The sequence below is a fragment of the Daphnia pulicaria genome, chromosome 4 (genome assembly GCF_021234035.1).
Source record: "Daphnia pulicaria isolate SC F1-1A chromosome 4, SC_F0-13Bv2, whole genome shotgun sequence".
NCBI classification, from domain to species: Eukaryota; Metazoa; Arthropoda; class Branchiopoda; order Diplostraca; family Daphniidae; genus Daphnia; species Daphnia pulicaria.
This window is the reverse complement of record NC_060916.1, coordinates 2,639,762-2,654,711: the sequence shown is the minus strand read 5'-3', so window position 1 is coordinate 2,654,711 and position 14,950 is coordinate 2,639,762. Positions and strand designations below refer to the sequence as shown.

The 14,950-nt window shown below is 44.1% G+C and overlaps 1 protein-coding gene across 2 annotated transcripts; it reads left to right on the top strand.

Annotated features, from left to right (window-relative positions):
• Positions 1–830: 830 nt before the first annotated feature.
• Positions 831–14,568, top strand: LOC124335995. Of its 2 annotated transcripts, none has more exons than XM_046789498.1 (3): positions 831–1,046; positions 1,115–1,170; positions 1,243–14,568. In XM_046789498.1, exon 3 carries the CDS (start codon positions 1,352–1,354, stop codon positions 13,997–13,999), a length of 12,648 nt encoding a protein of 4,215 aa, XP_046645454.1. In that variant the 5' UTR covers positions 831–1,046; positions 1,115–1,170; positions 1,243–1,351; the 3' UTR covers positions 14,000–14,568. The 2 variants fall into 2 exon arrangements, with proteins under 2 accessions (XP_046645454.1, XP_046645455.1); XM_046789499.1 differs by having other exon boundaries at positions 1,100–1,170.
• The last annotated feature ends 382 nt before the right edge of the window (positions 14,569–14,950 follow it).

The window sequence follows — 14,950 nt, the reverse complement described above, 5'->3', positions numbered from 1 at the left end:
AGCTTGTCATATATTGTTGCATTGAACAAGTCAGTAGACTGGCTATTCCAAATCTATTAAAGAGCTCGATACGTAATAAATCTGTCGTGGATTCCGGAATAAGTCTCAAAAACAGCCGACAGAGCAGCAGCAGCCATAGTTTAGCAAAAGTCTTGGGTCGGCGGATTGGGCCATTCAGCAGCAAAAAAACAACCCCAACAAGAGCAATCTGCCGTCAGCAAGGATGTGGCTGCCGTTAGAAGAGGTGTTAGTTCAAACACTTCATGAACACATTGATTTTGGTGTAACATTCGTGGCGATTCGTGATTTGTAAAATAATCTTTCAGTTTTGTTTATCTTATTTGCTCGCGGGGTAACTTAAAACGACTAGAATATTTGTTTGTATGTCTGGAAGGGTTCTGCTTCGACCCACAAAAATTTTATCAACAAGCAAAATAACCTCACATGAATATTAAATTACTACAACACTGCTCGCTCTTCCCGCTGGACTCGACTGAACTCGGCTGGACTGCTAATTGCTAATCCTGCGAAGTCAACACACTTACACATGCAAAGCCAAAGTTGTGGAGAAACTCAAGTCTTAGCAACATATATCGAGTCCCTATTCAGTTTCAGACATACGCCAATGCCCAATAGTTAAAAAAAAATGACACGTAAAAGCAACAGAATAACATGTTTAAATCGACACACTGAACAAACATTGACCGTAAAGGGCAAGCAGCAAGATATAAAATGGTCTCCAAGTACTAGTGAACTGTTGAATGGTTTATATTATACATCCCCATAACATAAACTCGATATAAATTTCCTTCACAACCTTCACAAATATTTACTTAAACATGATGATAACACTGGTGACTTTTATACAACCACGCACTTTGTTGAAGACGCGTCAAAGAAGTTAGAAAGTCGGCGTTGACTCGCTGTTATACTTGCACTCTCAAATCCCTCAAATCACTATATTTTATACGTGAATATTGTCAAAGTACCAATAATCAATTTTCAGAACGTGAACCGCTTTGGTGAAGTGTGAAGGAGCATACACGGTAAGTCAACACAATTTCTTTCATTCGCTTTCATTTCAATTGGTGGATTCTAGTTTTGATTACCTCAGATAGAAGATAGAGACGGTGAACTGGTGATGGTTGGTAACAAATGCAAAAGCACCGGGTAATTTAAAACATTATTAATTTTTAAATATTTTACATTCCAGCATAACACGTTACTGTTTATTGAAATTAGGAATGCACGAATCGTCCACAAGATCATGTCCAATTGGAACGAATTTAAATGACAAAAATTTGAAATAATTTTTATCAAAACAGGAACACAGAAGACAACAATAATCGAAATGACTCTTGAATTTCAGCCAGTTTCTGAGATTGGAAAATTGTTGCTAGGTAGTCCATTCTCCGGAAATGTTGACGATATTCTTGCAATCGATTCAAAACTAACTGGCGATAAAAGTATCGTGCGTATCTATGTCCGTCACGGTGCCAATCTGGTGGCATTCAATGTATCAACTACCACCACCAGCAGAAGCAGCTCAACGAACCGAAATAATCCGACAGGATGGACTCTACTCTGGAACCACCAGATTTTCAAAGACGGCCAAAGGACATCTTATCCTTTGCGAGCTTACCCTTGGCTAGTCACCGACACCATGTTGGATGACGGAAGCGACGGAATTGTCCTCCGCAACGAAGACGGTCTGGGCTTCTACCGGTTTGATCCTCAAGATAAGAACAGAACATCAACTCAATCAGGACCACTTCAAGGATTGACTAGCGATACCACCTTTCGCGATTTGTACGGATGGAATAACCCAGACCAGTCACTCATTTTAATCGGCCGGTTCTATCGCAATACTCGGCTGGTTGGAATCCTGAGTCGCCAAAAGAAAGAACAAGAATCAGAAACTGCAGTTCAATTTTATGCGGCAGCCAAGGATCGATTGACGTCACGAAAACCGCAACCGCTTTTCCCCTTACAGAAGAGTAAGATTTCCGCCGACACCTTCACCAGGATATCCGGAGCAATTGAATTGTACACGGCCGATATCAAACGTAGTGGACAATACAGCATTATTTTGAGGACGGAAAATCAATTGGAAATGTACACCTTTGATGAAAATTTTGCTCTTCCGCAAATTGCCAAAGTGTCACTTGTAGACGGCTCATGGACTTCCGGATTAAAGGAACGATTCTTCTTTGTCAATCTGACCGGTCAGTCTTATCTTGACGTTGTCCAATTCAATCGGCACGGATTGTTCGTGTATCAGCGGAATAACAAAACCACCTCAGCGGCTGTGATCCAGGACTACAATTTCGTCCATTATCACGCTGGTTTTACTGATGCCAACGGCTGGATACCAGAATATGACGAATCAATTAAATTAGTCGACACAAATGGCGACGGCCGTGATGACCTCCTCTTTACTGGTCCAAAAGGATTGACGGTGCTCGGCTTCGATCCTGTCGCTTTGATTTGGGAAACTCTTCTGGACCCAACGTCTCAAATAGCAATTCCGCACCGTTTCGCCACTGTAGTTGGAGCTACAAGATCGGTAACAAATGGTTTGAAGAAAGAATCCATCTTGCTGACAGTTGACGAAAACAAAAGACTTTACATGGGGAAATTATTGGCCAAGAAAATTCAGCCACCGCCGAAAAAATCTTCTAACAAAACTAATCCTGTCAAAAAGACTCCTGCTGTTGACAAGAGCAAGTCTCAGGTAAAGATCCCGCCGCAAGTGAAACGGACAACTCCGGTTTCGGAGAAGCCTCTGATGAGATGGACAGAGCAATGGGCGGAACCGGTGTCGATTCCGGACGTTGTCGATCCCGTAAGCGGTTCCGTGCATTTCCCGCTACCCGTTTTCGAACCGAGTCACTCCGATCCTATCCCTAATCGAATTTCGCTATCATACAACAGTCAACAATCTTCCGTCTCCAATCTTGTTGGTTTAGGCTGGACAGTTTCGTTGCCGGAAAATTACATTATGGTGGATTATCGGGATAGCATTTTCCTGGAGGATGCGGCATTTTATTTGATGGTGGACGGGATGTCGTTACAACTTAAACTTGTTGTTCCCGAAGGCCAGCAGGGTAGCAGTGAGGTCAAAATTTTTAACGAGCCTTTTCAGCCTAAATGGACAATCGAATTCCATCAAACAGAACAGCGATGGACTGTCGCCACTGAAAAAGAAATATTAATTTTTGGATCCACCGGTAAAGGGGCGAAAGAAGCCGTTCGCTGGAATCTGAACTGGCCTCTATGGCGAGGACCTGGAAAAGATGTGAAATCCTTGAAACGAGTTCCAGTCGCCTGGTATTTAACGAAGCGCCAGGTGAAAGCTACCGGTCGATCGATTATCTATCATTACGACATTGATTCTGAAGATTATAAAAATTCGAATCCTGTATCTAGCTGGACGGCGGCCATCCGGTTGAAACAGATCAGCGTCGAATCATCAACGACAGTCACATTCGACTACAATTTAAAAGGAAGTAAGGAATATAAATTATTTGATCACCCGTTTGATTCTCGAAATAACCAGAGCACTTCACTGATCTTCCCGGTGTCGTTGAGAGAGTCTCATTTCCTAGCGGGTTGCGACATTGAAACCGAAGATTACAAGCAAAGACTAGAATTCAAATATCAAACGAACGAAAAAGGTAAACGATTGTTGACCGCCATTGAGCAGCCGATACAAGCGGAACTACGTGAATCCATTTTTCAGTTCAGTTATCAAGAAGAGGATCCATCAGTTGCGGGACGATTGCTAAGAGAAATCCAATTGCCCAGCGGATTAAAGGCTCATTTTCAATACGACACTGCTCCAGAAATTGAAGTACCAGATCCGCATTCGTCTGTAGCGCATCCGGTTGATGAGCGTCCAGCCCTGGACTACAGTCAAGATTATGCGGTCATGGTGTTCCGACAGCGTCAACTACCCGACAAGATTCAAGTGAAAATTCTGGACGCTGATTCCCTACGAACATCTGCGGAACTGTCGCCCATACCAGCAGAAACCCAGGCGGAAGGTAAAGTCGTTTCCTATGTCGTACGGTCCTTTGAAGACTTTTGCGTCGTCACACTGGAATATGAAAAAGTGAAAAAACAAAAAAGTTGTTTGTTTCATCATAGCAGTGAGAAGGGAGAGAGGAAATGGTACAAGGATCCCACCTGCTATTGGTTCAATCCCGATGCCCAGATCCATTTCACCGAGGCAGGTGTCTCCGCAATCAACGGTAAATCGACAGACGTCATTCAAATATTTCAATTATCTCCCAATCGCTCTAAATGGACTGAACATCGTTTGAAATTACCGTCCGGGCGGGAAGTCGTCCGTTTCGAAATGCTGGGTCATTTAATCGTCGGATACGACGACAGAAGTCTTTTTATTTGCCATCCAGACGGATCGAAAAGACAATGGCAGATGCGCGTGATTGAAGAATTGCCCGGCTTGCTGAGCGGTGGATCGGCCATTGTCAAAAAGTTCCAATTGCCAACCGATCCGGAGAAAATATTGAACGACATTATCAAAAAAGACCTCTTGCAATTGTCGAGCAACGCCATTGCTCTTAGTTCGTTACACCTGAGCAGTCAGCAGCAATTGATGTTGCAAACTCGTTTGTATCTGCTCGACGCCAATTACAACGTGGCCCGCCGGAGAGAATTCAACGTCAAAGGCCAAGATATTCTCAAAATAAGAAGCGAATTAGACGGTGGTGAAGGTACTAAATTTACATTGGGTTATTACGTGACGAAAAGCGGTTTCTTTCGAGTGAAAGTCGTCAATTTCTCAGGAAAACTTTTAGCTGATGTTAGAAAAAAATCGCACTCTTCACCCAAAATGGAAGATCTTTTGAAAGAATTGAACGCTAAAAAAGATTTTCAAAATTTATGTGATCAGTCCTTTTTGATTGATTGGTCCGTACATCGGACATTGTTGACTCAAGAGGGATTTCACGCTGGGAACGGAACATTTATACGAATGACGGGTGATGACTGGCAGCTGCAGGAAACTAAAAAGCCAGAGACGTCAAAAGAAACCAGAAAAATTCCGCCCAATGTAGTCTCTTTGGATAAATCGTTCATCTTAGAAGAACCGCTAACCGATGGCAAAGACAACGAACCGAAAACTGCAAGAAACTTGACGCTCTACGCACAGGATCCCATGAAACCATATCAGAAAGTTGGCCCGCTACTGCACCGGTTAGAAATTAGTCCTCAGGATCGGGTCGTCAATCGCCATCCAGTGTACTTGGCCTATGGAACTCGAGAGAACAGTACGAAAGTCGTCCTCTTTTCGGAGGAAGGACTCAAATTGGGAAAAGTTCAAATTTTCCCTAACGAGGAGTTCTTGAGCGAAAGCAGCACTTATGAACGGCTGACGACGCTGGCCATTAAATCTAACAGAGACACTTCAACTCCGGAGAAGATGAAGTTCTTGGCGCGATCCTTGCGTTCAATCAACCCCAATATGTATAAGCCGGTCGAACGGAGCGCTGTTAAACAAGTAAAGATGAGCAACAGTGATTCTAGTTTGACGCGCATCACTGGGTATCAGTGGAAAAATAACGCCAAGGGCAACGTGACTGTAACAATCGTCCCCGGAAACGATCAGAAAATTGCCGGATGGATCCAGCAAACTTGGACACACGACGGAAGTCCTGCCAGCGGGTGGAATCAAGCTGGAATAGAAATGTTTGACGCAGACAAGAATTCAGTTCAAAATGAAAAGAAATCCAAGAGCGAATCTGAAGATCAATCGAAGACGAGCAACAGTGTTTTGTGGGACAGCAAAAAGGAGCGGATTGTCAGCGATTTCTCACCATATAATTTAACCGATCAAATGGTCTCCTACTTTGGATTTGAATCTTATGAAAGCAACTCCCGTTGGGTTTATTTTGAACCTAACGTGATGAAAGGAGGATTTGCACTTACTGGGGCCAACTTCTTACGGTTAAACGACGACCAGCCGCTGCTAGAAGGAACGTTCCACCCGACTATTCAACAATCAACGTATCTTGCGTCTTGCTGGGTTCGTCCATCTGACGGAGTGGCCAGCACGACTGAAGTGGATAAAATCACGGGCCATTTGAAAGCCACCATAAGCGTTAAAGAAACACACGAAGAAATTGTTGGCCTGTTGGGACGAATCATGCGCAAGGTCGGTGATTGGTCCTACATTGAATTACTGATCGATTTCGATGTTGTCAAGCGTCTCTTTATCGAAAGTACAGTCGATAACATTGGGCGAAATACAACAATCATACCCCAATTTGCAATCACATTAAAGGTTGATGCCAAACAAGACGGGTGGACGTCTGGCCTGGATGTGGATCACGTGAGATTCTCACCGATGGTGCACGACTTCAAAGCGACAGTTTACGACTCAAATAGCGGCCAAGCTATTTCTGTGATCGGCTCTAGTGGTTCCATCAGCCGAATCGTTTGCTACCGCGGACGTGAAGCGGCAATTGTAACAGACGTGACTGTCAACGGCCAACAGCAGGTGGAGCAAGTGGCAACATCAAGTTACACTGGTCGTTTAATCCCAACGCCCAATGGATCGCCGTCAATCGTCACAGGAGCTAAACAACCACCGAGTCGCATCGTTTTCTATCCGGAGAATGGCGGACTGTACGAAACGTTCGACGCTTACGCTTGGAGGAACCGCTGGAATGATTCGACAAATAATTCATCGGCCTGGACGACAGCTCCAGCTCGACTGTGGCACAATCATCAACAATCTCACCAACTCGTCAGTGTTGATCCTTCCACTCTATTTGGTGCGGAATCGTCGTCGGCAGCTATCCGCTGTTATTATTCGCTGATTTCTCCCGCCGCATCCATGACTTGGAAAATGGCAGGTGGACAAGTTCGATTGGCCCGAAAATCTGACAAGACATCCAGTACATTGACGTTTCAAGTCCAGCCGGACGCACCACATACCACCGTGACCGACTTACCTAATAGCGGAGAAATTATTATGATGACCGAAGGAGGTCGTTTCTTCATCTGGATCGACAGTGTCCTTCTTCTAGACCTTCTAGTTGCTTCTTTATCTGCTAAAAATCCTTGGACTTTTTTTGCTTTTGAGGCTCAAGGAAACACCTTCGTCGAGGATTGCGTTTTCATGGGAAATCCACGAACCGAGATGGAATTTCTGAACGAATGGGGCGAGAAGATGCAAACAATCCAGCTGGAGTCGGATAGATCCGTTCTTGTGTCGCAGACCCTTTACGACGAGCTCGGTCGATCCGCAATAACGACAAAAATGACAAGAATCACAATGGATGACCGGAAGCCCGGAAGTGCGCTGTTGGCATATTACTCTGATTTTGTCAGCGGACCCATCGATCCGGCTAATCCACTTTCAGTTTGGCAAACTCACCGTCTTGAAGGTGAAGTGGACCGTTTGAATCCATTTGACGGAGGAGTCCCTTACTCTCGCACCGAATATGAAGCTAATCCGCTGAATGAAAAACGAGTGGAAGGGCAGCCTGGCCTGGATTTCGCCGTCAATGGACGATACGCAAAGCAATTCCGGACATGGAATAGCAGCAAAGATAAAATTGATGTAATCGACAATCATTTCCCGACGAGTAAAGGCTTCCGGCATAAAATGGAAGAAATGCCGAATGGAACTAAAAGAGTGGCTGTCCTGGATCAACAAGAAAACAGAGTGGCCCTTTACATCTACGTGCCTGGTTACAACCACCTGTTGAGCACTTACGAATACAATTCCAAAAATCAGCTGATAAAAATCCTTCCGCCCATTTATCACGATCGTGCTGATACGTTTTTTAAATCCGGTCCTTTATGGCCTATGACGAATACGGAAATGAGCGGTCAGCAACTGTCACCGGATGAGATTAATTGGCAGAAAACTATGGGCACTCACATGACGTACGACAATGCTGGTCGACTTCTTCGGAAAACGACGCCGGATACTGGCACTTTTGAGTACTATTACAATCGAGCCGGTCAAATCCGTTTACAAGTTCACTTCAGTTCAGAAGAATCCGACGAAATCGACAGCGTTGTCTTTTATGAATACGACAATGGCGAAAGAGCTATCAGCCGGACAGGATTTTTGGAGCAAATGCCCATGTCTAGAGATAAATTTCAAAAATCTTTAGCCGAGGGAACGCTAGCAAACGCCAAAGATTACCAGTTAATCGATCGAACAGAAGCGGAAGAACGACACTACGATCTTTCCTTCTCGAGAGGTGAACGTAACGCTACGTTCGTGACGCACAATATCGATTACAATGTAGTGGAAGAGATGCGCTGGGACGAACAAGATCGTCTCCTGAAATCCAGACGAATCGTATCCGATGAGCATTTCGATTCAGAAGTCCACAGGACCTACTATTCACACAGTAACCGATTGCGAACTCTTCAATATCCATCAGTCAATGGTGACAACAATCTGGCCATCAAACTGGAGCATCATTACAATAAATTAGGGCAGCTGACCGGATTGAGTTTGGATGGCCAGCCTGTTGATGAAATTGTCCGTTTCAGCTACCACGGAAGTGGGCAATTGGCCAGTGAATACGTTCTACCTGGAAGCCAACACAGTTTTAATCGGACGTTTGATTACAATTCACCTGGCTTCTTACAACACATTTCTGATCCTTTCCTTACAGAATTGGTGTCATACACGGACGGTGGTTACGGCCGAGGCGGATCAGGTGACGGATATGTTACGCGGACTACATTTAACGCTACGTGGTCTCCCAACGCTGACTGGCGTTGGTTTCAAGTCTCCGATAACTCAAAATTGTTATTGAACACATCTACAGAGGAAGTGTGTCTTAAAGCTCTTAAAAGGAATGGATACCTGACCAAAACAGGGCGACCTCTCAAAGACTATTACCCAATTATTGACAAACAGAATAAGTCATGGATGCCCTTGATTTGCGGAGGACGAACTGGTCAACAACTATCCAAAGTGTTGGCTCAAAAGCGGATGCCTCGAATCTACGGCCACCGTTATTCTTACGGAAATCACCGGGAACTTGTCAAAGCCAAATATTTTACAGAAGAGACTGAAAAGTTGGCCGTTCCTTTCCAGCCGGACACATTGGCCGAACTGACGGCTCTGAGCAAGCAACAATCACGTGACATTTGGAAGCAACTGGAAGAAGCTGGATTCATCTTGACAGATCAGCGGAAATCCGACTGGTCGACAGCCGTTGCCAACCCTGGCGTAACATCTTTGGTGAAAAGTAAAGATTTAAACAATCGTCTTGTTGCGGCTAATTCCACTCAGAATGACGTCACACCTTACCGATATCTCATCGAAAAGATGATTTTGAACGACATCGGAGAAAAGCGGGATAAGGTACAAAAATTTGAAGACTTTGAGAAAATATTTCTACAGTGGAAAGGCTTCGACGATGGATTAATTACCTCAGGAATCGATCAAATTAAGCAGACAGCTGATTTAATCCACCGCAATGTTCTGGGACAAGTTAAAGACAACTCGGAATGGTTAGATGCAAAACTGATGGAAATCTTTCGTCCGGTTCAGTATTCGAAAAACTTGGCCGATTTCATCCGCATCCTGAGCCAGCATTTCACCTACGGTTTGTGTCAGCATCCGTTCGATGTAGCCTCGTATGATATCGACGCCAATGGTAACCACCGTAAATTCTACACGGGTTTCAATCGCTACGAATTATTTTACGGAGACGATAAACCAAATCAGATCCGGTCTGTCAAAGTGGAAGATTTGGGCCAACTAGACGATAAGAAAGCGACCAAGACAATGCTTCATGATACACATGGAAACGTCATCCAAGCGCTTCACAAAGGCATCGATCGCATCGAGTACAACAATGCGTCGATGAGGACAAATGCCATTTACCTGAAAGATGGGCGAACGGTTCGATTCGCCTATGACGCCCATGGTGAAAGAATTCAAAAGCAGGTGATGGCCAAAGACGGCAGTCTGATACAAGAAACACGTTATGTTCGTGACACAGAAGGTAAAGTCCTTTTCGATCGACGAACTACTTATTCCTCGGCGAGTTCTTCGCTACTTCCAGAACTGAAAGATGCAGCGGCTGTAGTCGTGTCCACGTCTTACATCTACGGCCCTCGCGGACTCCTCGGCTTCGTCCGCAACGGCGCATTCCACAGCGTGTGGACCGATCACTCAGGCTCCATCCGGCTGGTCTTACGAGATGGCCAAGTGGTGGCTGCTTACGATTATCTTCCTTACGGCCAATTAATGCGCTCCTACGGAAGTGATCCGACAGCTGAGATTTTCTACCGTTACACCGGGCAAGAATGGGATGGAGAAACGGGACTTTACAACTACCACGCCCGACTCTACGATCCGGATATTGGACGGTTCTTTCAGCCGGATCCTCGCGAACAATACTTCAATCCGTACAAGTACGTGGGCAATTCGCCAGTCTCGCTGGTAGATCCCGATGGAGAATTTGGTATATTGGCATTGATTGGGGTTGCAGTTGCGGCAGCTGCCACCTATTTTTCAGTAGCGAAAGCCAACCGAAGCTATAACCCGCTAAAATGGAATTGGAGGAGTTTCAGTAAGACTTGGAAGCCAATTATTGGCGGTATAATTGGTGGTGCCTTCTCTCTCCCAAAGACTGCGCTTAGTGCCGTTTTTGCCGTCGGAGGAGCATACCTCTCAGCGGCTGCAGCCAACAAAAGTTGGAATTTCACCAAATGGAATTGGAAGGATCCGGGTACGTACTCGGCACTTTTTGAGGGAGCTGCTACCGGAATGAGCCTTTACAGTGGAATAGGATCGGCTCTCGCCGGATCGTCGAGCATGAAACAAATTCTTTATGCTGCGGTTAATAGAGGTGGCCAGGCTTACCTTAGTGCAAAGGCAGCAAATGACGGGAAATGGGCACCATGGAAGTGGGATTGGAGAAAACCTGGCACATACAACGCGCTAATGGGAGGAATGGCGAGTGGCTTCGGCTTGCCTAACGATTTGAGTGTTTTGGGCAAAGGATTTTACGAATTGGCTAATAAAAATCCGAAAAGTTTGAGTGCTATTGTTCCTATGTTGGAGAATTTAAAGTTAAAGCAACTCCTACCAACGCTCGGAAGTATAGCCGGTTCAATTGGTAAAGTGGCAAGCATGGCGATTGCAGCCCATTCGGTTATCAGTACTGTCAACGACGTTTTCGATCAGGTTAACGGCTGGGACGGCTCTTCCTCGATTAAATACGAATCATTTCTTAATGGTCTATCATTTAACAAGAATGCTCGAAGGATGTTGAACGTGGGCACTAGGCAACAACCTTATTATCAATTCAAAGCAATTAATTATAAATATTCAAACGAGTTGAAACCTACCACAGATAAAATGCAAATTGTCATTGGACATTCGTTTGATGTCATCCGGAAAGATATCGTTAAATTTTCCTTGGGAAATCTTCAACGCCCTGTAGACAAAACACTTTTGGAGATTCAAAAGACACGCCCATTAGTTCTCCCCAAGGACAGATTGGGCCTTCAATTTTCGACCCAACGTCAGCAAAGTACAAATAAGAAACCACAAGCGTCACCAAAGACACCGGTTGCATCGCATCGGCTGGTGGCCATGGAAGATGTCAAACATCGAATGAAAAACCGGCAAAACGAAGTTTTTACAGATAGAGAGATTGGATCGAGCAGTTGCCGTTCAGGAATAGGAAATCCTCGTCCTAAATCGGAAACATCGATTGCAACCGTTTGTCGAATTCCAGTCCCCGACACAGGAAAATTAAGTCGGCTTAAAGACGATCCTGTAAGTTTGCTGAAAGAGACGGCCGTTGCCACCTTTTCCATTAAAGGAGTCGTTCCTAAAGATGGGCGTGCAAGCTTCGAATTAATTCATGCTGATGGACCCGGCTACTATTTGAAGGTGTCTAAAAATCCTTCCGCAATTTCCGGCTACTGGTTAGTTCCGGAAGGCGGCCAGAACGATGGAAAAATCCGCATCAATCCTACGGGTGAAACTCGGCACATTTTCACCAGTGAAATGCAAGGAAATTCTATTTACATCAAATACGACAAAACAAAATCTGAAATGGAAGTCTACCATCACAACCGAAAACGTCCAAACGCCATTTATCTCAACAACAACCCAAAAACGACTCTGAAAATTAAACGGACAACTGACCGAGGTGGTGATTACGTCAACGAATCTGGCCAGACAATCCCAGAGCTGACTGGTGCAAAAGAATTATTCGACGCCAAAGGGAAAGTCATAGACCCTAAAGGTGGTGTGATTATTCCATTGGAGAATATTTACCGCAAAGATGCAAAAGGCATTTTGCAGATGGTTAAAGGATTGAAGGGGAAAAATATGGAAGATTTAATCAAAGAAAATAAAGCAATTAAACAAAAAGAAGACATTTTGGCAAAAGAATACGACACTATCGTGACACAAAAAGATTACCTCGGCTTCCCGTTCATCTGGCCCCTATTGACTGCTAACAAACAATATCCACAAATCTCCGCAACGTTGCTGCTATTCTGTGACGATTATTTCAAGTGGCATGTCGTTTCGCAGAAAATTCAATATCCACAAATATCAGCTAACGCCTCCATAGAGTCGGCAAAGGAACAATTTAAAATACCTTTCCAATTGCAGGAGTTGACGTCTTTGCCGTTTCCAATTGGACCCTTAATGTACACAAAAGCGCTAAATGTCTCCCAGGCTTCTCTGGCTGTAGAGATGAAGCCATCCTTGCATGATCGTATAAAGACAACGGCGGATATTCGCGATTTGGACATGGGAAATTCTACCAAAGGGAGATCACGACGCTCCACCTTGATGGTAGAAAACAGCAATACAAATTATACCTACAAATGTCAATTGAAGAATGAGGATGATACTCACCATAACAATTATTCCAATCAAACTGATGATATCCTTCAGTCTCCTATAAATGTGGCCTCTAGCGCAACTCGCCCTGGCAGCTGGATCGATTTATTTTCTCCTTTTACCGGCCGTCAGGTTCTCTCATCCATGGCTTCAGTCGTTTTACTTGATTCAATTTTCGAATTTATCAAAGTGTCTCAACCTGGTGATAGAACTGAAAGCAGCCATCAGCAATTTGACGAAGTACCAATAGTAGAACTATCATCACAACTTTACTCTGGCCGAAAAGATTACCGTGACGCGGTGATGGGAAATTGTTATTCCTTTTCATCGGATACCGACTGCTTTGATGACACCATTGTTTGTTATGGACATCGGGGACAGACAAAAGTGTTTTCCCATTCACCGTCGATCGACACTTGTCCTCCTCCGTTGCAACAGGATCAAGACACTTACCAAGACTGCCGACCGATCGAGTGGCATGGCCAACCATCAGTGACCTGTCGTGGCGACGAAACCACTTTCATTCACACCCCGTACAACACGAATTCGGCGGCTGCTAATTTCTTCCGTGCCGTCGACAGTTGGCTGATTTTAGCTTACGTCACACCCGGAATTTACAGAGAAACGGTTAGGTTTGTCAGACACGTTAAAAATGTCTGGACAAACAAAGGAAGAATTAGTGTCCCTATCAGCGATGAAGACAAGCAATCGTGGAAACAGCAACTGGAATTACTGGAGAAACTCTTAGCGGAACAACAGATGCGACAGCCGCAACAAGTCACTTGGGCGTTGCCCTTGATTGAGGAATTGCGTCAACAGATTGGCTCGTTATGCAAAAAAGACAATGCTGAAACCATGGACGATATCCGAGCAGTTAAGACGATGACGGAAAGGTTAACGGCACTCGTGGAAGATGTAGAAGAAACAGCCGAGGTGCATACCGAAGAGGACGACGAAGAAGTCTTTTACGATTGCATGGAAGAGTTCCCATCTGCAGACGGGCCTGTATTTGATGAGGCAATAAATCACGCAGAGTCGATTTCGACTCGGCTACATCATTTGGTGCTTCAGGCTAAGGAATTTTTATTCTACAATGGAAACAAAGTTTCTACTGGGTTTTAGATGATGCAACTAGGCCTATACTATCTTCTTATGCTACTAGACCTATATTAATGTTGTTGCGAAATAGGCACATTTTTATGACTGGTGAAAATAAATGGAAGCATTATAGGGATAAAATATTTCTTTATTCTTTCAGAATTTGTTTGCCTAATATTTCCTTAAAAAATCTTAAAACTTAGCTCACACAACACTGTTATTGTAAGGTTTATACTTCACGCGAATATAGCAAAGAATAAAGCTATTACAAAAAATTTGAATCGGTACACTATATTTTTTTCCGGTGTGCGTAAAGTAATAGCCCCTCATGTGCAAAGTAGCCCCTTTCTACGGTAACTAACTGAATAAAGAAAACGAATGAAATAGAATTTTCGCTTTTTAATTTTTAATTTTGGCGAGTTTTATCTTTTTGCCGTGTATTATTCGGGTTTATATTTCCCATTTGCATGCAGAGTAAAAGGTCTAAATACAAATCCCCGATTCTTAATTATAATTAGTCACAAAAACATATTTTCTTTCATTAGCTTATAACCCTCCCTTCACATTCAAAGAAATAAAAGTTTCACAATGTTTTTGTGTTTTCTTCTTTTGGTTGAATCTGCACCACAGGTTCTCAAAGAGACGCAACAATTTCCTCCTCCATCATAAAACCAGTAAAATGAGTGAAATGGTAATCGTCGTCATACAATTTCACCCCTGATGTCTTGCTATCAAGGTGCACCCAGACTTGATCACCTTGTTTCAAGTGCAGCGTCGATTGTATGGTCAACGGGCTAAATTGATTATTAATGGTGTTTGCCTCATCAACCCGACCCTGTCCGATTAGTTCGTTCGTGAAAAACAACCCAACTACTAACCACGCATGTGATGATGTAACTGGAAAACTCGCCAGTCCCGTGAACGAGAAGAAATACGTTCCTGGTCGCGGAGCAGTAAATATTCCTGATGTTAAAT

Excerpts from the sequence above, each read along its gene's own strand:
- LOC124335995 (XM_046789498.1), top strand. The coding sequence starts at position 1,352 with ATGACTCTTGAATTTCAGCCAGTTTCTGAGATTGGAAAATTGTTGCTA.